At 45.7% G+C, this 23,963-nt stretch overlaps 1 protein-coding gene across 1 annotated transcript in view; it reads right to left on the bottom strand.

The window, feature by feature from the left end:
• The window catches only part of CCDC88C (coiled-coil domain containing 88C), a gene marked incomplete in the record, with an annotated part of 152,870 nt that overhangs the window by 113,831 nt on the left and 15,076 nt on the right, over positions 1-23,963 (bottom strand). The window contains 2 exon segments of the mRNA XM_073610749.1: positions 7,705-7,813; positions 20,908-21,008. Of these exon segments, the coding sequence (XP_073466850.1) occupies positions 7,705-7,813; positions 20,908-21,008 (210 nt within the window).

Below are 23,963 nucleotides of genomic sequence, written 5' to 3'. Positions count from 1 at the left end.
ATGCAAAAAAGGGCACCCTGACTGAGGCACCCGACACAAAAGGGGGCACCCTGACGGAAGGCACCAGATGCAAAAAAGGGCACCCTGACAGAAGGCACACGACGCAAAAGGGGGCACCCTAAACGAGGCATAAGATGCAAAGTGGGCACTATGATGGAGGCATAAGATGCAAAGGGGGCATTATGATGGAGGCACCTGGTGCAAGGCGGGCACTATGATGCAAAGGGGGCACCCTGTTGGGGACATCTGTTATAAGGGAGGCACAGGCTCGGTTTAATCATCCTAATCTAATGACAGTCGAATACATACTAGCGTTCCTTGCTCACTCCTGCACCCACTTTGCACTGTCAGATGTTATTTCCTGGCTGTGACTCATGGTACAGAGAACAGTGAATACCGGTTCCCAACACCTCTGTCACTTTGTATAACGCACTCCCAGATCAGATAGGATAGATACGGCCCAGAGGGCAGCTCATTCATTTTAATGGGCAGCCCTATGCATGAGAAATGCAGAAAAGAGAAGTTCCTGAAAAAAAAAAAAAAAAAAACTGCATCTGCATCCGCTAATGGTCAGCGCGTTTTATGGCTTGTCGTGAAAGCGCGCCATTTTGCACATGTTCTCGACGCGCACAAATGGGAACGTAGGGTCTCGTGCACACAGATAAATGCTGAAAGTCTTCTGGGGTAAAATCTCCGGCATTTTCCCCGCAGCCAGGGAAGCGCAGACGCCGTGTACAGCTGCTGATACAAGTGAAGGGATGTACGCGTTTCGGTGCAGCAAATCTGGGATCTCTGCTGTCAGTACTGTACAGAAATCGCACAGATACAAAATGTAATACTTCTATCTTGTTACATCATCACCCTCCCCCACAAGGCTCAGCACATCATCCAACAACACGCTCCAGGATCAGGCGGCGGAGGTCAGACTCCGAGTGCTTCACTTTCTAATCCGTCTACAAGGAGGACCCCAAGGGAGGCACGAGGGGTCCCTAGAGAGGCACACGATGGTCTACGCCGATCCTCAAAGCATCTAGAAACAAACAGATCCTCACCTCTGCAAGAAAAACAGAGATGTGCTCTAAGGCCTGGGTGACACCTACACATTTTTTAGTGCGTTTTCAGTTTTGCAGAAACTACAGTCCATTAACATGGTTTCCTGTGGGTCATGTTCACATCTACGCATTTTATAGAAAGGGCCAGGGACTTTTTGGTTCCAAAGACTTCAATAGATCAAAAACGTGTATTGAAAAATTGCACCTGGAATATGAAAACTGCAACCTGCATAGAAGAGTGAACCGGGGCCTAAAAATAAATAAAATTCTAGTTGTGATCAGCGATGATCCCTTCATAACGTTCCTCACTTTATTCGATCTCTTTATTCATATCCAGAGACCAGGAACTCAGCACAGAGATGGTGGGAACCCCTCATAATGAGCACAGCAGGTGTACAGACCTGGGAACTCAGCACAGGGATGGTGGGAACCCCTCATAATGGGCACAGCAGGTGTACAGACCTGGGAACTCAGCACAGGGATGATGGGAACCCCTCATAATGGGCACAGCAGGTGTACAGACCTGGGAACTCAGCTGAGGGATGGTGGGAACCCCTCATAATGGGCACACAAGGTCTACAGACCCGGGAACTCAGCACAGGGATGGTGGGAACCCCTCATAATGGGCACAGCAGGTGTACAGACCTGGGAACTCAGCATAGGGATGGTGGGAACCCCTCATAATGGGCACACAAGGTCTACAGACCCGGGAACTCAGCACAGGGATGGTGGGAACCCCTCATAATGGGCACAGCAGGTGTACAGACCTGGGAACTCAGCACAGGGATGGTGGGAACCCCTCATAATGGGCACACAAGGTCTACAGACCCGGGAACTCAGCACAGGGATGGTGGGAACTCCTCATAATGGGCACAGCAGGTGTACAGACCACCCGGGAACTCAGCACAGGGATGGTGGGAACCCCTCATAATGGGCACAACAGGTGTACAGACCTGGGAACTCAGCACAGGGATGGTGGGAACCCCTCATAATGGGCACAGCGGGTGTACAGACCTGGGAACTCAGCATAGGGATGGTGGGAACCCCTCATAATGGGCACACAAGGTCTACAGACCCGGGAACTCAGCACAGGGATGGTGGGAACCCCTCATAATGGGCACAGCAGGTGTACAGACCTGGGAACTCAGCACAGGGATGGTGGGAACCCCTCATAATGGGCACACAAGGTCTACAGACCCGGGAACTCAGCACAGGGATGGTGGGAACCCCTCATAATGGGCACAGCAGGTGTACAGACCACCCGGGAACTCAGCACAGAGATGGTGGGAACACCTCATAATGGGCACAACAGGTGTAAAGACCTGGAAACTCAGCACAGAGATGGTGGGAACACCTCATAATGGGCACAGCAGGTGTACAGACCCGGGAACTCAGCACAGGGATGGTGGGAACACCTCATAATGGGCACAACAGGTGTAAAGACCTGGAAACTCAGCACAGAGATGGTGGGAAACCATCATGATGGGCACAGCGGGTGTACAGACCCAGGAACTCAGCACATGGAGGGTGGGAACCCCTCATAATGGGCACAGCAGGTGTACAGACCTGGGAACTCAGCACAGGGTTGGTGAGAACATCTCATAATGGGTACAGCAGGTGTGAGGAACAGTGATCTCACCAAATTATCCTGACTGATAAAAAAAGAACTGGGGGGAGGGGTTAACACTCCATCTACAAACAATTGAACTATTAGTTCTGGTGAGGAGTGTTCCTTTAAAAATGCCACCATTCATTCAGTCCCGGCAGCGAGAGGCCCTTCTTGTTCCAGCGGGAATATATGGGTGCGAGAACTTCAGGTGGACAATATGTGAGAAGCGTTGGCGTTTGTCTGCGAGTTCTGAGCATTGTTCCAGCACAGCCGGCTACAAAATCAAATAAACACACAGAGGGGGACAATGCGGCCATGATACAATGTGTCACAGGAGGGGCCCTGCGCCGCACAGCGAGCCCAACTTTGGCCGCCGTGCTACTGCGGAAAAAACAGCGCAGGAAGAGGGCAGCCGGCAAATGTTCCTGTTATTGCTTACTTACAAAATAAAACCGCTTACAGTATGGAAATGTTTAATAGCTAATGAAAACAGTGGCATGGTGACACTTGGCTCCAGCAAAAAAAAAAAAAAAGTTTCCATAGCCAAAACTGCATTAAAAATTTTTTTAAATAAATAAAAAATTTAAAAAAATTAAAACAGAAAAATAAATAAATTTAAAATAGTTATCAAATAATTAATTAAAATAAAAAAAGAAGAAGAAGGACAACAGCAGATAAGTAACAATGTACAGAGAAATCGCCACATGTGATAACGAGTATTTCCTCTCTCATCTACACAGCTGCATGCAAATTTCAAACTGTCCCCGGGGCTAAAATTAAAAACTGTCTGTGTTGCCTCATAACCACTATTCAAATACTAACCTGCGCTGCAAAAATGACAGCTACAGAATGAAAATGTTACCCCTCCCCCACACCAGCTCAAACAGTTCTCATTTCATACGTTCAATCCTTCGGATGCAGAGCGTTGGAACTTTCAAGGGCTCATTTACATTTATTGTGCTGTATTCATGCGCGTGCATCAAGGTAGCAACGGGCTGTTAATGTGCCAAATGTCTCAAAAACGATAAGGGAAGTTGTGTAACGCAACGCGCTATAGGGGAGGCTGTAAGACAAGCGTTTATAGGCCTTCAGAAATGCGGGTGTGATGTTTCCGGCGAGCGCCATATTTGATGGCTATTTGTGTGTAATTTGATGCACAGATGTTAGGAGTATTGTTTCTTAGGTTTCACAGCCCTTGCCACACCTCTAAAAAGCGATTCACAGGGTATTTGACAGGCGGCGAGGAGGAGATGTATTTTGCCTTTTCACCTGCTAAGTTAACTCTAGCCGCTTCAGCCCCGGAACATTTTTACCCCCTTCCTGACCAGAGCACTTTTTGCGATTCGGCACTGCGTCGCTTTAACTGACAATTTCACAGTCGTGCAACGTTGCACCCAAACAAAATTGGCGCCTTTTTTTTCCCCACAAATAGAGCTTTCTTTTGGTGGTATTTGATCACCTGTTTTTATTTTTTGCGCTATAAAACAAAAAAAAGAAGAAGAGCGACAATTTTGAAAAAAAAAAAAGCAAAATTTTTTTGCTTTAATAAATATCCACAAAAAAAAAAAAAAAAAAAAAAAAAAATATAAAAAAAAAACAAATGTTTTCCTCAGTTTAGGCCGATATGTATTCTTCTACATATTTTTGACATATATAGGGGATAGATTTATGGCATTTTTATTATTAATTTTTTTTTTTTTTTTTTTTTATTAGTAATGGCGGCGATCTGCGATTTTTATCATGACTGCCACATTATGGCGGACACATTGGACACTTCTGACACTATTTTGGGACCATTGTCATTTATACAGCGATCAGTGCTATAAAAATGCACTGATTACTGTGTAAATGACACTGGCAGGGAAGGGGTTAAACACTGTGTCCTAGGGAGTGATTCTAACTCTGAGGGGAATGGGCTACCTAGGACATGACAGCGATCACTGCTCCCGATGACAGGGAGCAGTGGTCTCTGTCATGTCACAAGGCAGAACAGGGAAATGACTTGTTTACATAGGCACCTCCCCGTTCTGCCATTCCGTGACACGATCGCCAGGACACCGGGAGACATCGAGCCCACGGGCACGGCGGCGGGCGCGCGCCCACTAACCCCGCATATTAAAAGGGGACATACAGGTACGCCCATTTTCCCACCGCTGCTTTTGTGCTGACGTATATTGGCGGTCGGCAAGTGGCTACAAAAGGCTGAACCTCCGCGCTGCCATCGCGCTTGCAATGCAGTCTATGTGCACTAAATGCGGCGTGTTCTGCAGCAGGGTTGCGCCAAACGTAACACATGGGCTCATTTATGCTGCGGCCATGAAGCAAAGCATGGCAGTTTGTGTAGGGTCCTGAGCCCTTCTTTGGGTCGGCGGTCGGGGATCGCTAGAACTGTGGTTCAACTGCCTGCTTTGACCACCGCCTGTGAATGCATCCTTAGTGCGCTGGGGTGACGTTGAAGAAAGGAACACCGCGTGCAACGTGCGTTGCGATAACATATACGCTCTGCTGCAAAGCAACCGTGTAAAGGAGTCCCAGTGGTTTTGTGTAAAGGCCTTTTCTGACACTTTGTTTACGAGTACAAACCTGTATTTTTTGCCATAAAATTAGTTACAACCCCCAAACATTATATATTATTTTAGCATAGGCCCATGAGAATAAAATGGTGGGTTTTGCTATTTTTTTTTAATGTCACACGGTATTTGTAGAGCGGTTTTTCTAAATGCTATTTTTTTGGGGAAAAAACAAAACAAAAAAAACAATGCACTTTAATTGTAGTTTGTTTGGGTACAGCGTCTCACAACCGCGCAATTGTCAGTTAAAGCGAGGCAGTGCCAAATCGCAAAAAATGGCCTGATCATTGAGCAGCCAAATCTTCTGGGGCTGAAGCTCCCCCCCCCTTTTTTTTTTTTTTTTTTTTTTTAGCACTTTTATTGCGGTCACAAGGAATATAAACATCAGTATAAACAACAACAGAGAGATCTGGGGTCTATAAACAGGTCCTCTTTATGGAGACATCTGGGGTCTATAAGACAGGTCCTCTTTATAGAGACATCTGGGGTCTATAAGACAGGTCCTCTTTATAGAGACATCTGGGGTCTATAAGACAGGTCCTCTTTATAGAGACATCTGGGGTCTATAAGACAGGTCCTCTTTATAGAGACATCTGGGGTCTATAAGACAGGTCCTCTTTATAGAGACATCTGGGGTCTATAAGACAGGTCCTCTTTATAGAGACATCTGGGGTCTATAAGACAGGTCCTCTTTATAGAGACATCTGGGGTCTATAAGACAGGTCCTCTTTATGGAGAGATCTGGGGTCTATAAGACAGGTCCTCTTTATGGAGAGATCTGGGGTCTATAAGACAGGTCCTCTTTATGGAGAGATCTGGGGTCTATAAGACAGGACCTCTTTATGGACACATCTGGGGTCTATAAGACAGGTCCTCTTTATAGAGACATCTGGGGTCTATAAGACAGGTCCTCTTTATGGAGAGATCTGGGGTCTATAAGACAGGTCCTCTTTATGGAGAGATCTGGGGTCTATAAGACAGGTCCTCTTTATGGAGAGATCTGAGGTCTATAAGACAGGTCCTCTTTATGGAGAGATCTGGGATCTATAAGACAGGTCCTCTTTACACGGAGGGATCTGGGGTCTATAAGACAGGTCCTCTTTATGGAGACATCTGGGGTCTATAAGACGGGTCCTCTTTATGAAGACATCCGGGGTCTATAAGACAGGTCCTCTTTATGGAGACATCTGGGGTCTATAAGACAAGTCCTCTTTATGGACACATCTGGGGTCTATAAGACAGGTCCTCTTTATGGACACATCTGGGGTCTATAAGACAGGTCCTCTTTATGGACACATCTGGGGTCTATAAGACAGGTCCTCTTTATGGACACATCTGGGGTCTATAAGACAAGTCCTCTTTATGGACACATCTGGGGTCTATAAGACAGGTCCTCTTTATGGACACATCTGGGGTCTATAAGACAGGTCCTCTTTATGGACACATCTGGGGTCTATAAGACAGGTCCTCTTTATGGACACATCTGGGGTCTATAAGACAGGTCCTCTTTATGGAGAGATCTGGGGTCTATAAGACAGGTCCTCTTTACACGGAGGGATCTGGGGTCTATAAGACAGGTCCTCTTTATAGACAGATCTGGGGTCTATAAGACCCCCAAATCCCTCCTCTGCATTTAAAAGCATTCATAAACACCACTGTTTTTGAATGCTTCGGATTTTTAAAAATGGCGCCCATTGTTTCCTGGAGTACACTGGAAGTGATGTCACGTCATCGCTTTCGGTTTCCTGTTACGAACAGCCGATCCCGGCTTTGCATGGCTGTCCGGCCAGCGGGCACACGCGCCGGCTGGTTGCTCGGGTCCCCCCCGGTGGGACAGGAGAGCCCAAAAGAGCTGCGGAAGGCGGCTGGAGGGAAACGTCCTCTCCTGCTGCTGCTTGTAATAGCAATCCAGCGGCTAGTAAGGTGCTCCGATTGCCATTACAAGAGAGCAGACCACAGGCTCTAAATAAAAAAATGCCTGCCATCATCCCGGTACAGGTGCCGCCCCCCTGAAAAATGTCGCTCAAGGCAAACGCCTTGTTTGCCTCATGGTAGATACGCCCCTGGATCCTGGCAGTCATTGGGTTTAGATACACTTTTTTTTTTTTACAAAACTGGTGAGGATGACTCCCCCCCCCCTTCCCCATGCTGGGAATTAAAGGGTTAAATACAAAGTAACTGATGAGTCATCTACAGCCTAGATACACTTCGCACCGGTTGATAAGAGCGCCTGCGGCATGGAGGGGGTTAACCCTGAGGATTTCCTGTGTATCTCGTACAGGAAATAAGAGTCATACCTGATAATAGACCGAGAGATACAATGTATCAGGTATTCAAATATCATGTACAGTAATATATATATAACCAATCTCATTTAAAGTTCCACAATTTTTTTGTTTTCTTTTACATATTCAAATATCATCTTTACCACTCTCACACAGTCTCAATAATGATGGAAGTTATTCCGGAATACCTGGTAATAGTTCTTGATGTGTCGCACCAATATGGTGAGGTTCTGAATCCGAAGGTTCACGTCGCTGTTCACATGCTTGTTGATGCGCTGATTGGACGGCCGCGGGTCTCTGCGGGAACCAATGAGAGAGACAATTCAGAACAAACCACACGCATCCACTACTTAAAAGAGGAACTGCAGTCTGCTGACATAATTTGTAATAAAGTCTGCTTTTCCATTCTGAAGCTTCCCTCCAACCAGGGAGGGGGGGGGGGGGGGGATGAGTCATAAGAGGGCCAATGAGAGGTGTGCCTCTGAGTCTGTGTAAATCCAGGAAGTGAACAGGCAGCAGCTTCAGCTGCCCACAGTTAAAATGGCTGCAGCCAGACTCGGTGGAGGGAGATTTCTGCAGCATATTTGGCAAGTACAGAATCGCAGTATATATAAAATAATATGCAAAGTGGTTGGAGGGAAGCTTCAGAATGGCAAAGAGGTTTTTATTACAATTTTTTTGAGCAGACTGCAGTTCCTCTTTAAGCTCCTTGAGGGCAGGGACTGATGTGAATGTATAATAGATATGTTGTCCACCCTTACCCCTAATCACTTATCCCCCAGCAATTGCCCCCCCCCCCCCCCTGTATACACTTGTCCTTACCTCCTAGCACAGCCCTCACTATTCACATCCCCAGTCACATAGCCTTTGTATTGCTACTAATTGGCCAATTCACTTTTTCATCACCATCTTGTCACATGTTCACACCACGGGGGGGTGCTCTGTGTCCTGTCCAGTCCCACCTAGGTTGCTGCCCGTGGTGGGTGCCGCCCCTGGACATGCCTCCTCAGCTACCAACATTGATGCCTTTGGGTGTCCCGCGGCCCCTGACATTGCGCCTCCGATTGCACATACAGCTGTAAGTGATCTACTGGGGGGGGGGGGGGGGTTCCATCCATCTTCCCCCTTTATTGCGACAAGTTTACTTGCTCCTGATGAGCGCCACCAAGCCGTGAAATGCGTCAAGATACCAACTGCCGTGTACCATAGTACTATAGCCCTACCAAACCTTAATGACTTTATATTTCTACCATCACTTTTTGTGACAGGGTTTAGCAAGGTCATAGGCCATGCAGATGTTATTTTGCAATATATGTGTACCCAATCGTGGCATTTGCTGGACTCTGTAACCTTATCATGTTACCCATTTTAACCATGTTAATACCAGTTACCACTGTTCTAGAAAATGACTCCACGGTTAGTGTGTGTTTCTATGTATATGGAATTTATGTATGTAATCGTGTATTTACAGAATATTAAAAGGGGCTGTAAAGGTTCATGTTTCTTCACCTTAATGCATAGGATGCAAAAAAAAAAAAAACACCTGTCTGTGACCAAACCCCCCCCCCCCGGCCCCCTCGTTTTAATTACCTGAACCCTCAAACTTGTCCCACGGGGACGCGCTGCCTCTCTGCCCCGGGGTTCACGGCCCACAGTAGAGGAGGTTCGGGGCCACTCTGTGCACAGTGGAGGCAGGTATGATGATATGTTTATTTTTTTTTTTTTAAAAACCCAGAACCTTTAGAATCACTTTAAACATTTTACTATCCACCATTGCGTTCAATTCAATCCCGTGCTTCATTCAAAGTCCCACCCTTTTTGCTCCTTTTATATATTGATAGGGATGGAGGCACCAGGCCATGGCCTCACTCAAAGTCCCCAAATTTCCCCCTTTTTCCCCATTTTTTTCAAAATGCGCTAAAAAAAAAAAAAAAAAAAAAAATGCATAGGTGTGAACCAGGCCTCAGTGTGAACCCAGGCTTAAAAAGTGGGTGGTGAGGAGGCGACATAATGGGGGAGATTCACACCTATGCATTTTTAGTGCTTTTTGCATACTTGCACTACAGAACGTTTTCCATAGGAAACCATGGTGAGTGGACTGTAGTGCAAATCTGCAAAAAGCACTAAAAATGGATAGGTGTCAATCCAGCCTAAAGCTGGTGCACACAGAATCTGGTGCAGCTGTGCATAGTAACCAATCAGCTTCTAGATTTTATTGTCAAAGTTTAATTGAACAATCTGAAGTTAGAAGCTGATTGGCTACCATGCGCAGCTGCTCCAGATTCAGAGTGCTTCAGGTTTTTAGAAAATCTCCACCGTTGCCTTCTAGCGGTCTGTCAACTGCCCTCTGAAAAGCTACTGGATCGCTTTTCTGTGGGGTGCAAGGGCTGCCACTGGTGTAAATGAGCCTCTCATGTCAGGGTCTCTATAAAGAGCACCTGTTATTATGGCCAGCATGGGTTAAGTTCAGAGCTCTGAAGATTTCCATCATAATGAAACGTCTGCCAATTACGGTGCGGTCGGGAGGGGTGGAGCCGTCTCACCTGCGGTCACCGATGATCAGCGGTCAGACAAGTCCCGTGAGATGGATAGGACTCAGATACACACATACAACAACTCAGGTAACAGATAATATGAACATTAATCCTCCTCAAATTCCAGCGATGACATCCAGATCCGCAATCACTCAGCAGCGCTCCGGATTACAGGACAGGTCCCGACACGTTGCGGCTTACAAAACATAAAACTCACTAAAACCATCTAATTAAATCTTCCCATTAAAAACTAAACTCGGCTCGTCTCCAAAACAATTCGCTCATCTCTCAGAATTCTCTGCAACAGCCGATCAGCCAGCACCACAAAAAAAAAATCAATAAAATTTCAATTAAAATAAAGTTATGCCCCGTACACACGATCGGAAATTCCGCCAGCAAAAGTCCGCTGTGAACGTTTGGTCGGAAATTCCGACCGTGTGTATGTTACGTCGGACTTTTGCTGGCGGAATTCCCGCCATGCAAAAGATTGAGAGCAGGTTCTCTATTTTTCGGTCGGAAAAAGTTCCGATCGGAAACTCAGATCGTCTGTACCAATTCCGACGCATGCTCGGAAACAAATTCGACGCATTCTCTGAAGCATTGAACTTCATTTTCTCGGCTCATCGTAGTGTTGTACGTCACCGGCGTTCTTGGCGGTCGAAAGTTCGGAGGACTTTTGTGTGACCGCGTGTATGCAAGGCAAGCTTGAGCGGAAATTCCGTCTGCAAAACCATCTGAGTTTTTTTCGACGGAAAATCCGCTCGTGTCTACGGGGCATTAGGGATGCAGCAACAAATGGCAATCCAACTCCACCAACCGCTCATTGACGATGGAGTAGAGGGACGGATTATGGAGGGTCTCAGACGACGTTAACACCATAAAAGTACGCTTAGATGAATGTGTAGATTTTCTTTGTCCACACTGCACCTTCCACTCTTCTCCCATAGTAGATAAACACACTCTTTACAATGTTTTTACACTTGCAAAACTCACAATACACAAGTACACAGTACACAAGTACTAACGATCCACACACACACACACACACACACACACACACACACACACACACACACTACACTCAGATACTCACACTACACAGGTACTATGACCCCTGTTATAACCTCCTGTATTCAACTCTGGTTTTTAACTCACCACTTAGTCCAATTCCACCAACTCTGGTTTTTAACTCACCACTTAGTCCAGTTCCACCAACTCTGGTTTTTAACTCACCACTTAGTCCAGTTCCACCAACTCTGGGTTTTAACTCACCACTTAGTCCAGTTCCACCAACTCTGGTTTTTAACTCACCACTTAGTCCAGTACCACTTGGACAGAGTTCCGGCAAGCTCAAAAGATGAGCAGGCTCACAATGAGTTCTACACAAGGTTTTATAGGCCTCAAGCACCTGTGACCAATTAACCACTCCCCTTAATTACTAGGCTGAAGGAAGCAAGTAGGATTAGGCATGGTCCATCTTTCCCACTATTAACCGCTTGCCGACCAGCCGCCGCAGTTGCACTGCAGCAACATGGCTCGGCTGCGCGAATCGCCGTTACGTCGCTCCCTCTGGTGGCCACTAGGGTCGCGTACACACAGCTCGCCCTCTGGAGCCGATGCGAGTGCCCGGCGGTCTCGTTGACCGCCGGCCTCCCGCGATCGCTCGTAACAGGGCGAGAACCGGGATCTCTGTGTGTAAACACAGAGATTTCGGTTCTCTGAGGGGAGAAGTGACAGATCGTCTGTTCATACAAAGTATGAACAGCGATCTGTCATCTCCCCTACACAGTCCACTGCCCCCTTCAGTTAGAACACACCCAGGAAACACAGTTAACCCCTTGATCGCCCCCTAGTGTTAACCCCTTCCCTGCCAGTGACATTTTTACAGTAATCAATGCATTTTTATAGCATTGATCACAGTATTAATACCAATGGTCCCAAAAATGTGTCAAAATTGTCTGATGTGTCCACCATAATGTCGCAGTCACAATAAAAAAATAAAATAAATAAATATCGCAGATCGCCGCCATTACTAGTAAAAAAAAAAAAAAAAAAACACCACAACAACAACAATAATAATAATAAAAATGCCATAAAACGATCCCCTATTTTGTAGACGCTATAACTTTTGCACAAACCAATCAATATACGCTTATTGAGATTTTTTTTACCAAAAATATGTAGAAGAATACGTATCGGCCTAAACTGAGGAAAAAAAAAAATGTTTTTTATATATTTTTGGGGGATATTTATTATAGCAAAAAGTAAAAAATAATGCGTTTTTTTTTTTCAAAATTGACGCTTTTTTTTGTTTATAGCGCAAAAAATAAAAACCGCAGGAGGTGATCAAACAACCACTAAAAGAAAGCTCTATTTGTGGGGAAAAAAAAAAAGGACGTCGGTTTTGTTTGGGTGCAACGTCGCACGACCACGCAATTGTCAGTTAAAGCGACGCAGTGCCGAATCGCAAATAAGTGCTCTGGTCAGGAAGGGGGTAAAATCTTCCGGGGCTGAAGCGGTTAAGAGGCCAGTCCAGAGAAATGATGTTCAGTGGGGGCTGGAGCAAGTGTATGTAGACAGGAAAGGGCTGAAATAGGTTGAAGGAGATCAGCGAGAAAAAATAGAAATAAATAATAATACGCATTTTTTTTTTAAAACGCATATGCGCAGATGTGCTGCTGGTCTGGTATTTGGCACATGCCAGAGACCGAAGCATGTGGATGTAGTTTACCATGCATGTGCAGAAATGCTGCCAGTTTCTGGTAGATAGTAGTATAGCGCCTCGCTGCATTTCTGCGCATGCACCGAAATCCACATGCGCCACAAAATGATTATATATATTTATATTATACACACATTTTATATATATATATATATATATATATATATATATATATATATATATATATATATATATATATATATATATATATATATATATATATATATATTTTTATATTATTATTATTACAGAAGATGCTGCAACAAGACAAAGTGTAAAGTATGGCGGATAAGTCGGTCACATTGTAAATCCCAGTTTATGAATGAGGCTTGGCACTCTCTGGCTCTCTCCAGCAGTCGGCTCTTCTGACACCAAATCCTATAACTAGCCGATTATAGCAGCCGGGGGTCTCGGGTGTCGGACACATGCAAGTATAGCGTTCAGCTGTTGTGGGAGGGGGGGGGGGGGGGGCTGCTAATCACCCTTAAAATATCCCAACATCTTTGTCAACTTCTCACCCTTCTCCTGGGGGGGTCGCACATCCACAAACAAAGTGATCACTGTCTACAGACAGCTGCTAATACCATCACCTAAAAAAGGGTCAACTGCCCAGCGCCCCGCCGTGACCACCGCTGGGGGGGGGGGGGGGGAACCGCCGACATGGGTCACCAGTGAATGTCACCGACTGTCAGGGAGAGGAAGAAATGGGAGTCTTCTAACCCCGCTCCCAATGCATACGCATTCCAAAATTTTACACTATGTTTTGCGTTACAGTGGTTGTAAACCCTTAGGCTCCATTCACATCTAGGAGTTTCGAAACGTGAGCGGAATCGTGGCGATTCCAAATGGCAGCAAAAGGCGGGATGCATTTGCGATGCCATTACTTCTTATATGGAACCCCAATTGCGTCGCAAATTCTCGTGCGAGCAATTGTGGCAGATCGTAATGCGCGACACTGTTGCGGTTTAAGAAGTAATGGCAGTGCAAATGTGTCCCACGATTTGGAATCAGGGGCAGAACTGCGGCGATTCCGCCCACAATTCAAATCGCCTAGGTGTGAATGGAGCCTTACATATACCCAGGGCTGGGACAAGGGGTGGGCAGGAGGGGCGGCTGCCCTGGGCGCAACAGTTTATTGCAGGGATGAGGGCGCCCTGCCCCTAACCCTAAAGGGGAAAAGGGAAAGGGGTGGGGGGTGTTTTGGCATCTTTGCCTGGGCATTAAAGGACCTTGTCCTGACACGGGTTTATACCCAGGAAAGTGACTGGCCTCAGGTGATACACGGAGATGAAACAAATCCTCGTACATAAGTTGTACCCATTTGTTTATCTGCAGTATTCTCTGCTCTACAGCAGAACTTATAAAGCTTGTCTGAGATTTCAGAAAGCAGGGGGCAGAGAGCTGAAGTTACACTCTGCGGAGCTCAGTGAGGGACACACCTCCCTTCACACAGCACACAGAAACATAGCTGAGGCTGTCAATCACAGGCTGTGTGCTGGAGCTCCCTTCCCACCAGGCAGTAGACCAGGGTGTTGTCAGGGCTGGGCTCAGCCCTTCCTTCTCTGAGCTGGCCGCTCAGCTGCCGGCTAGTTGCCAGCTCTCCCCACAATTACTCAGCTGTTGATGATATCCTGCTCGTCAGTCCTGCCTACTTAAGCCGTCCAGTCCAGAGGAGCTCTGCCTTCGCCTTGGTCAACATCACAGAAACTATCTCCTGCGATCCTGTTCAAGACTTGCTTTGCCAACATCCCTTGTGGCTTCAGATCCTGCTTGATGTTCCACTACGTTGATCCCTGACTTCTGGCTTGGCTGACTATCCGTTCCGGCTACTGAACTTTGGCTATGTTTTGACTACGTTTGTTCTTTTTGCTTTTGTTATTAAACAAGTGTGATTCAACTGTACTTCTGTCTCGGCCTGATTTCATGGTTTCTGACAGGTGTACACATGGCTCACCAGCGGTTCCTTGCCCCGCTGCAAGGATTTACCCCCCTCCTTTGCATTTGGTAGGCAGTACCGTCCGCCAAACAAAATACAAGCCATTCAAGTGAAGTTACCCGGGCTGCAACTGCCCCGTAGCCTTGTTGCAGTGTGGTGGTTCGGGCTTTAATGGGTTAAAGCAGGCACCGAAAAAGCGTCAGATCGCCTCTTCATTGCCTGTCAATCATCCTCTGAAGAATGATTCAATAAACTGATCCGCTGTGAATCCATATACTTTGTGTGATCTCAAAATTATACAGCGGGTTAAAATAATTATTTGATCCCCTTCAGATTTTGTAAATTTGCCCACTTACAAAGAAATGAAGGGTCTATAATTTTTATCATAGGTGTATTTTAAATGATAGAAACAGAATATCAACCAAAATCCAGCAAAAAAAAAAAAAAAAAAAAAAAAAAAAAAAAAACACATGATACAAAGGTTATAAATGGAGTTGCAGTTCAGTGTATGTATTTGATCCCCTACCAACCAACAATAATTCTGGCTCCCACAGACTGGCTACAGTAGGTGCTCATGTGGTACACAGATTAGTCCTGTCAATTTAAGAAGGTGCTCCTAACCACAACTCGTTATGTGTATAAAAGACACCTGTCCACAGAATCTTTCTTCCATTCAAACCTCACCATCATGGGCAAGACCAAAGAGCTGTCAAAGGATGTCAGGCACAAGATTGTAGACCTGCACAAGGCTGGAATGGGCTACAAGACCATCAGCAAGACGCTTGGCGAGGAGACAACTGTTGGAGCGATTATTCATAAATGAAAGAAATAAAAAATAACCATCAATCATCCTCGGTCTGGAGCTTCATGCAAGGTTTCGCCTCATGGGGTAAGGATGATCATGAAAAAAGTGAGGGATCAGCCCATAACTACACGGGAGGAGATTGTGAATGATCTCAAGGCAGTTTGGACCACAGTCACCAAACAAACCATTGGTAGCACAATACATCGCCATGGATTGAAATCCTGCAGCACCCACAAGGTCCCCCTCCTCAAGAAGACACATGTACAGGACCATCTGAAGTTTACCAATGAACATCTAAATGATTTAAAGAAGGATTGGGAGAAGGTGTTGTGGTCAGATAAGACCAAAATTGAGCTCTTTGGCATTAACGCGACTCGCCGTGTTTGGAGGAAGAAAAATGCTGACTATGACCCCAAGAACACCATCCCTACAGTCAAGCATGGAGGTGGAAACATTATGCTTTGGGGCTGTTACTCTGCTTAAAAGGTACAGGCCGACTTTGCTGCATTGAGGGGCGAATGGACAGGGCCATGTATTGTAAAATCTTGAATGAGAACCTTCTTCCCTCAGCCAGAACACTGAAGATGGGTCATGGATGGGTCTTCCAGCATGAAAATGACCCAAAACAAACCGCCAAGGCAACACAGGAGTGGCTCAAGAAGAAACGCATTAAGGTCATGAAGTGGCCTAGCCAGTCTCCAGACCTTAAACCTATAGAAAATTTAAAGGATGGAGCTGAAACTTTGAGTTGCCAAGCGACAGCCAAGAAACCTTAAGGATTTAGAGAAGATCTGTAAAGAAGAGTGGACTAAAATCCCTCCTGAGATGTGTCCATACCTGTTAACCAACTACAAGAAATGTCTGACCTCTGTGCTCGCCAACAAGGGTTTCTCCACCAACTACTAAGTCATGTTTTGCTTGGGGATCAAATACTTTATTTTACTCACTGAACTGCAACTCTATTTATAACATTTGCATCATGTGTTTTTTCTGTATTTTTGGTTGATATTCTGTCTCTATCATTTAAAATACACCTAGGATAAAAAAAAAATATAGACCCTTCATTTTTTTTTTTAAGTGGGCAAACCTCACAAAATCTGCAGGGGATCAAATAATTATTTTCCCCACTGTACATATAATGTATACATAATTATGCAAGAACATTAACATTGCATAGTTATCGTCACATAGTTGCAATGTATGCATTATAATTAAATTATACATTTAACATGCTCCATCTCCTACAACCCCCCCCCCCCTCCGATGGGTATTGGGGGGACAGGGTATGAAGGAGCATGTTACAAGTTACCCCATATAGGTGTAAAAGTGTAACATCCTCCATAAGATCGGACAGCAAAAACAGAATTGCGGTTTTACGAAACCCTCCTGACCACTCAGCTGAAAGTGAACATGTGGGAACATGGAGGGGGGGGGCCTGTTAACTGCCCTTGAAAATCAACCCACCGCAGATCCCTTTTTAGGGGGGCTGCAATCGCAACAGCTGCTATAAAATTGTAAACTTTACGTTTCTAATGTAGAACACAAACTATCTGCTGCCTATCCATATAGTAACATCTGTGCCATCATTCCAGTCAATCTGACAGAACAAAAACAAACAAACATTCGGACAATTGGGCACACCCAGGAAAGGAAACATTCCAACAATCAGGGGACAACCAAAAACAATCCAACAATCCAGGAACACACAGAAACTGAGATATTCTGGCAGTCTGGGGACACAGGAACATTCCGACAATTGGAGGACACCTAGGAACAGAAATATATTCTGACTTTGGGGGGGGAGAAGACACCCAGGATCTGAGACATTCCAACAATTGGGGGCGGGATACACACATAGGAAGGGAAACCTCCTGACAATCTGGGGGGTACACCCAGGAACTGAGACATTCCAACAACTGGGGAGGGGGGGGGGGGTGAGGACACCCAGGAGCCGAGACATTCCAACAACTGGGGGGGGGGGGGCACCCATGAACCGAGACATTCCAACAACTGGGGGGGGGCACCAAGGAACCGAGACATTTCAACAACTGGGGGGGGGGGGCACCCAGGAACCGAGACATTTCAACAACTGGGGGGGGGCACCCAGGAACCGAGACATTCCAACAACTGGGGAGGGGGGGTGAGGACACCCAGGAACCGAGACATTCCAACAACTGGGGGGGGGGGGGCACCAAGGAACCGAGACATTCCAACAACTGGGGGGGGGGGGGGGGGGACGACACCCAGGAACCAAGACATTCCACCAACACACACACACACACACACACACACACACACACAGGAAGGGAAACCTCCTGACAATCCGGGTACACCCATGAACGGAAGCCAACAACTGGGGGGGGGGGAACCAAAGACATTCCAACAACTGGGGGGACACCCAGGAACCAAGACATTCCAACAACTGGGGGGAAAAACAGGAACCAAGACATTCCAACAACTGGGGGGAAACCCAGGAACCAAGACATTCCAACAACTGGGGGGAAACCCAGGAACCAAGACATTCCAACAACTGGGGGGACACCCAGGAACCAAGACATTCCAACAACTGGGGGGACACCCAGGAACCAAGACATTCCAACAACTGGGGGGAAACCCAGGAACCAAGACATTCCAACAACTGGGGGTGACACCCAGGAACCAAAACATTCAAATAACTGGGGGTGACACCCAGGAACCAAGACATTCCAACAACTGGGGGACACCCTGGAACCGAGACATTCAAACAATTGGACAAACAAATGGCCACTGCCCCCACCTATAACTAGCCTTACTATGGAGGCTCTCAAAAATGAAATGTATAGAGTAAGGACTGCAGATAATGGTGTGCCTTGTCGCGGCCTCCGCAGCTTATGATTGTATATGCAAATGTGTGCTAACTAAACCCCTTGTTTTTTAATGCAAACTGTTAGACGGGTTAGTTTGGTTGGTAGCAGGCTGGCTGGCAAGTTGAGCTTTGGTTTAGTTTCCATTCCAACAACTGGGTGGACACCCAGGAACTGAGACATTCCAACAACTGGTGGGACACCCTGGAAACGTTCTGACAATTAAGGGACACCCAGGAATGGAAACCTTCCGACAATTAAGGACACCCAAGAACTGAGATATTTTGACAATCTGGGGGACACACAGGAACTGACACATTCTTGTAAGCAGCAGATCAGATCCGCACGGCACAATTCGCAGAGCTCACGTCAGTATACAACGAGAATCAGCGTGTCAGTTGTAGATGCCGCGTCACCGCGATCTCTGCCAGAGAGGAAGTGGTTGGGATACGCGGATGGTGTTAGAGATAAAAATGGCACAGAATTAAACTAACCAAAAGAAAAAAAAAAAAACACCTTTGTGGCTACTAAACGCAAGACAGGAGCCTCCTGGTGTGACAAGGCTGACATATGCAGCTCAAAGCCCCGTGCTGCCAGAGACAGAAACTATCTAGCCATCGCACACAATGAAACTGCATCCCACAGTACTCCACACATAGGCTGGACCTGATGGACTTTTTTTCCCCAACCTTAACTAGTATTCAGCTATGGTAAAATGTTCACGGAAACAAAACTTAGATACATCAGTAACCCTCAGCATCGCCATAGCGCATCCTTTGACTTGGAAAAATCAAATCCTACCAAACCTGCCCTTACCTGGTAATCTGCGTCCTGACAAATGTACTTGTTAAAAAGCAGAACTCCACGTACAATAACCTTCATTTAAATAAGTCCCTTAACTTAAGGACCAAGCCTCTTTTTTTAGATGTGTTGTTTACAAGTTAAAAACAGTTTTAATTGCTAGAAAATTACTTAGAAACCCCCAAACATTATACATTTTTTTCTAACACCCTAGAGAATAAAATGGCGGTCGTTGCAATACTTTCTGTCACACCGTATTTGCGCAGCGGTCTTACAAGAGCACTTTTTTTTTTTGACAAAATCCACTTATTTTATTAAAAAATACAGTAAAGTTAGCCCAATTATTGTGAAAGATAATGTTACGCTGAGTAAATTGATACCAAACATGTCACACTTCAAAATTGCGCCCGCTCGTGGAATGGCGACAACTTTTACCCATAAAAATCTCCATAGGCGACGTTTAAAAAAATTCTACAGGTTGCATGTTTTGAGTTACAGAGGAGGTCTAGGGCTAGAATTATTGCTCTCGCTCTACCGATCGCGGCGATACCTCACATGTGTGGTTTGAACACCGTTTTCATATGCGGGCGCTACTCACGTTATGCGTTCGCTTCTGCACGCGAGCTCGGCGGGACGGGGCACGTTTAAAAAAACAAAAAAACAAAAAATTTTTTATTTATTTTACCTTTTATTTTTACACTGTTTATAAAAAAATAAAAATAAAATTGTGCCCCTTTATTCCTATTACAAGGAACGTAAACATCCCTTGTAATACAAAAAAAGCATGACAGGACCTCTTAAATATATGATCTGGGGTCAAAAAAACCTCAGATCTCATATTTACACTAAAATGCAATAAAATAAAAAAAAAAAAATTTGTCATTTAAAAAATAATTTAAAAAAAAAGGCCATTTAAGAGCTATGGGCGGAAGTGACGTTTTGATGTCGCTTCCGCCCTGCAATGTCATGAAGATGTGTGGGAGCCATCTTCCCCCTCACTAGTCTCCATGCCCAGCCAGAGAGAGGACCCGATCGCCTCCGGAAAGCGGCGGAGGGCAACCGGAGAGCGGTGAGGGGGGGCCAACCGATAAAAGTGATTTTTGCAGCGAATCCGCCGCAGGGAGACCCACTTTTATTTTGAAGCAGACCACCGGCCGAACAAGGGGATACCGGGGTTAAGGCAGCTAGCTGCTGCCATAACAATGATGTCCCCCTTCAAAGTAAGGACGTACATCGGCGTGCGGCGGTCCGGAAGTGGTTAATAACCATAGCGGATTTTAATCCACTTTGTGCGCATCAAATATCTTTGCAAACTCTGATACTACCTTGTAGACGTAGCAGTGACATCATCACTGCTGTACATAGCCTGTGCAGAAAGCAGAGATGTGGGAGGGGGCCCCAACTACAGAAAACTACAGGAGTGGGGGCGGAGACAAGACCATTCACCCTGCACAAGGAGAAAGGGCAGAGCTGTGGGGAGGGGCCAGTAGGCTCCACCTACTACAAAAAAACTACAGGAGGGGGCGGGAGACAAGACCAGTCCCCCTGCACAAGGGAGAGATCAGCAGTGAGCGGTCTTTATTACAGGAAGTCTCACACTGGATTACTGCACAGATCTGGAAGAAATGCACAAAGCTCACTGAGATTCAAGAAGAACACACAGGACCAAAAGATTTAGATGATATTTACTTATACCGGAGTTCAGATTTATTACACACACACACACACACACACACAATTTGGTACTTACATTTGCAGCATAATCTTATTTAGGAAGACTCCATTCACCAGATCCATGAACATGGACAGTTTATTTTCATTTTCAGTGCCGCATGGACCGAAGGTTTTCACCTGTAGAAGAAAAGGGATGTTGAAGTTACATTGGAATATACTGAGACCCAAAAACATAAACGTAAAAAAATAGAGAGAGAGAGATAGAGCTAGAGATGATAGAGATGATAGAGCTAGAGATGATAGAGATGATAGAGCTAGAGATGATAGAGATGATAGAGCTAGAGATGATAGAGATGATAGAGCTAGAGATGATAGAGCTAGAGATGATAGAGCTAGAGATGATAGAGCTAGAGATGTATGAGCTAGAGATGATAGAGCTAGAGATGATAGAGATGGAGATGATAGAGATGATAGAGATAGAGATGATAGAGATGATAGAGTAGAGATGATAGAGATAGAGATGATAGAGATAGAGATGATAGAAATGATAGAGATAGAGATGATAGAAATGATAGAGATAGAGATGATAGAAATGATAGAGATAGAGATGATAGAGATGATAGAGATAGAGATGATTGATAGAGATGATAGAGATGATAGAGATAGAGATGATAGAGATAGAGATGATAGAGATAGAGATGATTGATAGAGATAGAGATGATAGAGATAGAGATATATACACACACACACACACACACACACACACATTTTAATAATAATAAAAATTATAAAATATCATATGCTATTGCCTTAGTCCCCATTTACATTAGGCAAATTGGAATCGCAGGCAGAACCGCTCTCATTTGCTCACCATTCCAAGTCAGAGCAAAAACGCGCATTCGGGCGCCATTATTCTTGATGTGCTGGAAAAACATGCCAAGCTTTTCTCCCAAAAAGGAGCTTCATTTGGGCAACAAACGCGCACAGGGCAGCCTATTGAAGTGAATGGGCAGTCCTATGTGCAACACGCAAGAAATACCTCTTTCAAAAGTCGCAAGTGGAATACTCGTTTCCTACAACACAAGATCTGTATGGGGCTTCAGTTTACAATTTTAGTGATATGAAAAAAAATGGGCATACAAAAAAAAGGAGGTCAAGCTAGGGAAAGGTAACAAAAAGTACTGAAAAACAACATTTATATAGTATATACCCTCACCGGCTATTTTATTATTAGGTACACCTGTTCAAATGCTTGGTTAACAAAATGATAATCAGCCAGCAACTCAACTAGGCAGTGGTGGTGTAATGGTGTTGGGGGATATTTTCTTGGCACACTTTGGGCCCCTTAGTACAAATTGAGCATCATTTAAACCCCACGGCCCCCGAGTATTGTTGCTGACCATGTCCATCCCTTTATGACTACAGTGTCCCCATCTTCTGATGGCTCCTTCCAGCAGGATAATGCACCATGTCACAAAGCTCCAATCATCTCCCCACTGGACAATGAGGTCCCTGTACTCCAATGGCCTCCACACTCACCACATCTCATCCAATAGAGCACCTTTGGGATGTGGTGGAATGGGAGATTGGCATCATGGATGTGCAGCTGACAAATATGCAGCGACTGTGTGATGTTATGTCATGTGATGTTATGTCACTATGGAGCAAAATCTCTGAGGAACATTTCCCAACACCTTGTTGTATCTATGCCACCAAGAATGAAGGCAAAAAGGGGGTCCAACCCGGTAGTTGCAATCAGGCCCAGGACAAGGGGTGGGCAGTAGGGACAGCTGCCCTGGCACTGTGGTATCATGTTAAGTGGGGGGGGGAAGGGATTTGTGTTGAGAAGGGGAATTTGGGGGGGGGGGGTGGGCGCAAGAATTATTCTAGGAGGGTAAATTTGGAGAGGTGTGCTTGGAGTGGTTAGTTGGTGATTTGGGTATTGTGTTGGGGAGAAGGATTTGTTCTAGAACTGTAAAATGGTGGAGGGGGAAAATTTTGGGGAGGATTTGTGCTAGGATGGGGGATTGGGGGAGAGGTGGAGCGAATTTGTACTTGGAGGGGGAATTTGAGGGGTAGAGGATTTGTGCTAGGAAGGGGAATTTTTTTTTTTTGGTGGTGGGGGCCAGATTAGTGCTTTTTCGGCATGTTCGCCCTAGGCTCTAGATCAGGGGTGGTAGGCAACCTGAGGCCCTCCAGCTGTTGTGAAACTACATTTCCCATGAGGCATTGCAAGGCTGGCAGTTACAATTACAGAGGCCATGATGGGACTTATAGTTCTGCAACAGCTGGAGGGCCCCAGGTTGCCTACCCCTGATCTAGATGACCTTGTCCTGACACTGTTAGCAAGGTGTCCTTAATAAAAGTGGCCAGTAAGTGTATATAATAATAGATTACAGATAATCAATGGATTAATATATTTACACAGTTGAACTAGTCAACAGTTGTTAACCTTGAGGGTCAAATTCGATTTAGTTGTATTTTAGTCTACTAAAAATAGTGTTCATCATTTTGGTCGACAAAATTAAACACTCCTGGTCAAGTAGTCAAAACTTCTCTCCCCCCCCCCCACCCCCCCCCCACCCCCCCCATTTTCGATAGATCAAGGGAGGGTTATTATATATAATTTAAAAAAAAAATAAAAAAGGAGAGAGGTATATTAATATTAGGGGAGAGAGAGGGAGAGGGAGAGAGAGAGGGAGAGGGAGAGGGAGAGAGAGAGAGAGAGAGAGGGAGAGAGAGAGAGAGAGAGGGGAGAGAGAGAGAGAGAGAGAGGGAGAGAGGGAGAGAGAGAGAGAGAGAGAGAGAGAGGGAGAGAGAGAGAGAGAGAGAGAGAGAGAGAGAGAGAGGGAGAGAGAGAGAGAGAGGGAGAGAGAGAGAGAGAGGGAGGAGAGAGAGAGAGAGGGGAGAGAGAGGGAGAGAGAGAGAGAGAGAGGGAGAGAGAGAGGGCGAGAGAGGGCGAGGGAGAGAGAGAGGCGAGAGAGAGGGCGAGAGAGAGAGAGGGCGAGAGAGAGAGAGGGCGAGAGAGAGAGAGGGCGAGAGAGAGTAGAGGGCGAGAGAGAGAGAGGGGCGAGAGAGAGAGAGGGCGAGAGAGAGAGAGGGCGAGAGAGGAGAGGGAGAGGGCGAGAGAGA

This window comes from Aquarana catesbeiana, linkage group LG13 (assembly GCF_042186555.1).
Source record: "Aquarana catesbeiana isolate 2022-GZ linkage group LG13, ASM4218655v1, whole genome shotgun sequence".
Lineage (NCBI taxonomy): Eukaryota > Metazoa > Chordata > Amphibia > Anura > Ranidae > Aquarana > Aquarana catesbeiana.
The sequence above is the reverse complement of the archived record's forward strand: the minus strand, read 5'-3'. Positions and strand labels throughout refer to the sequence as shown.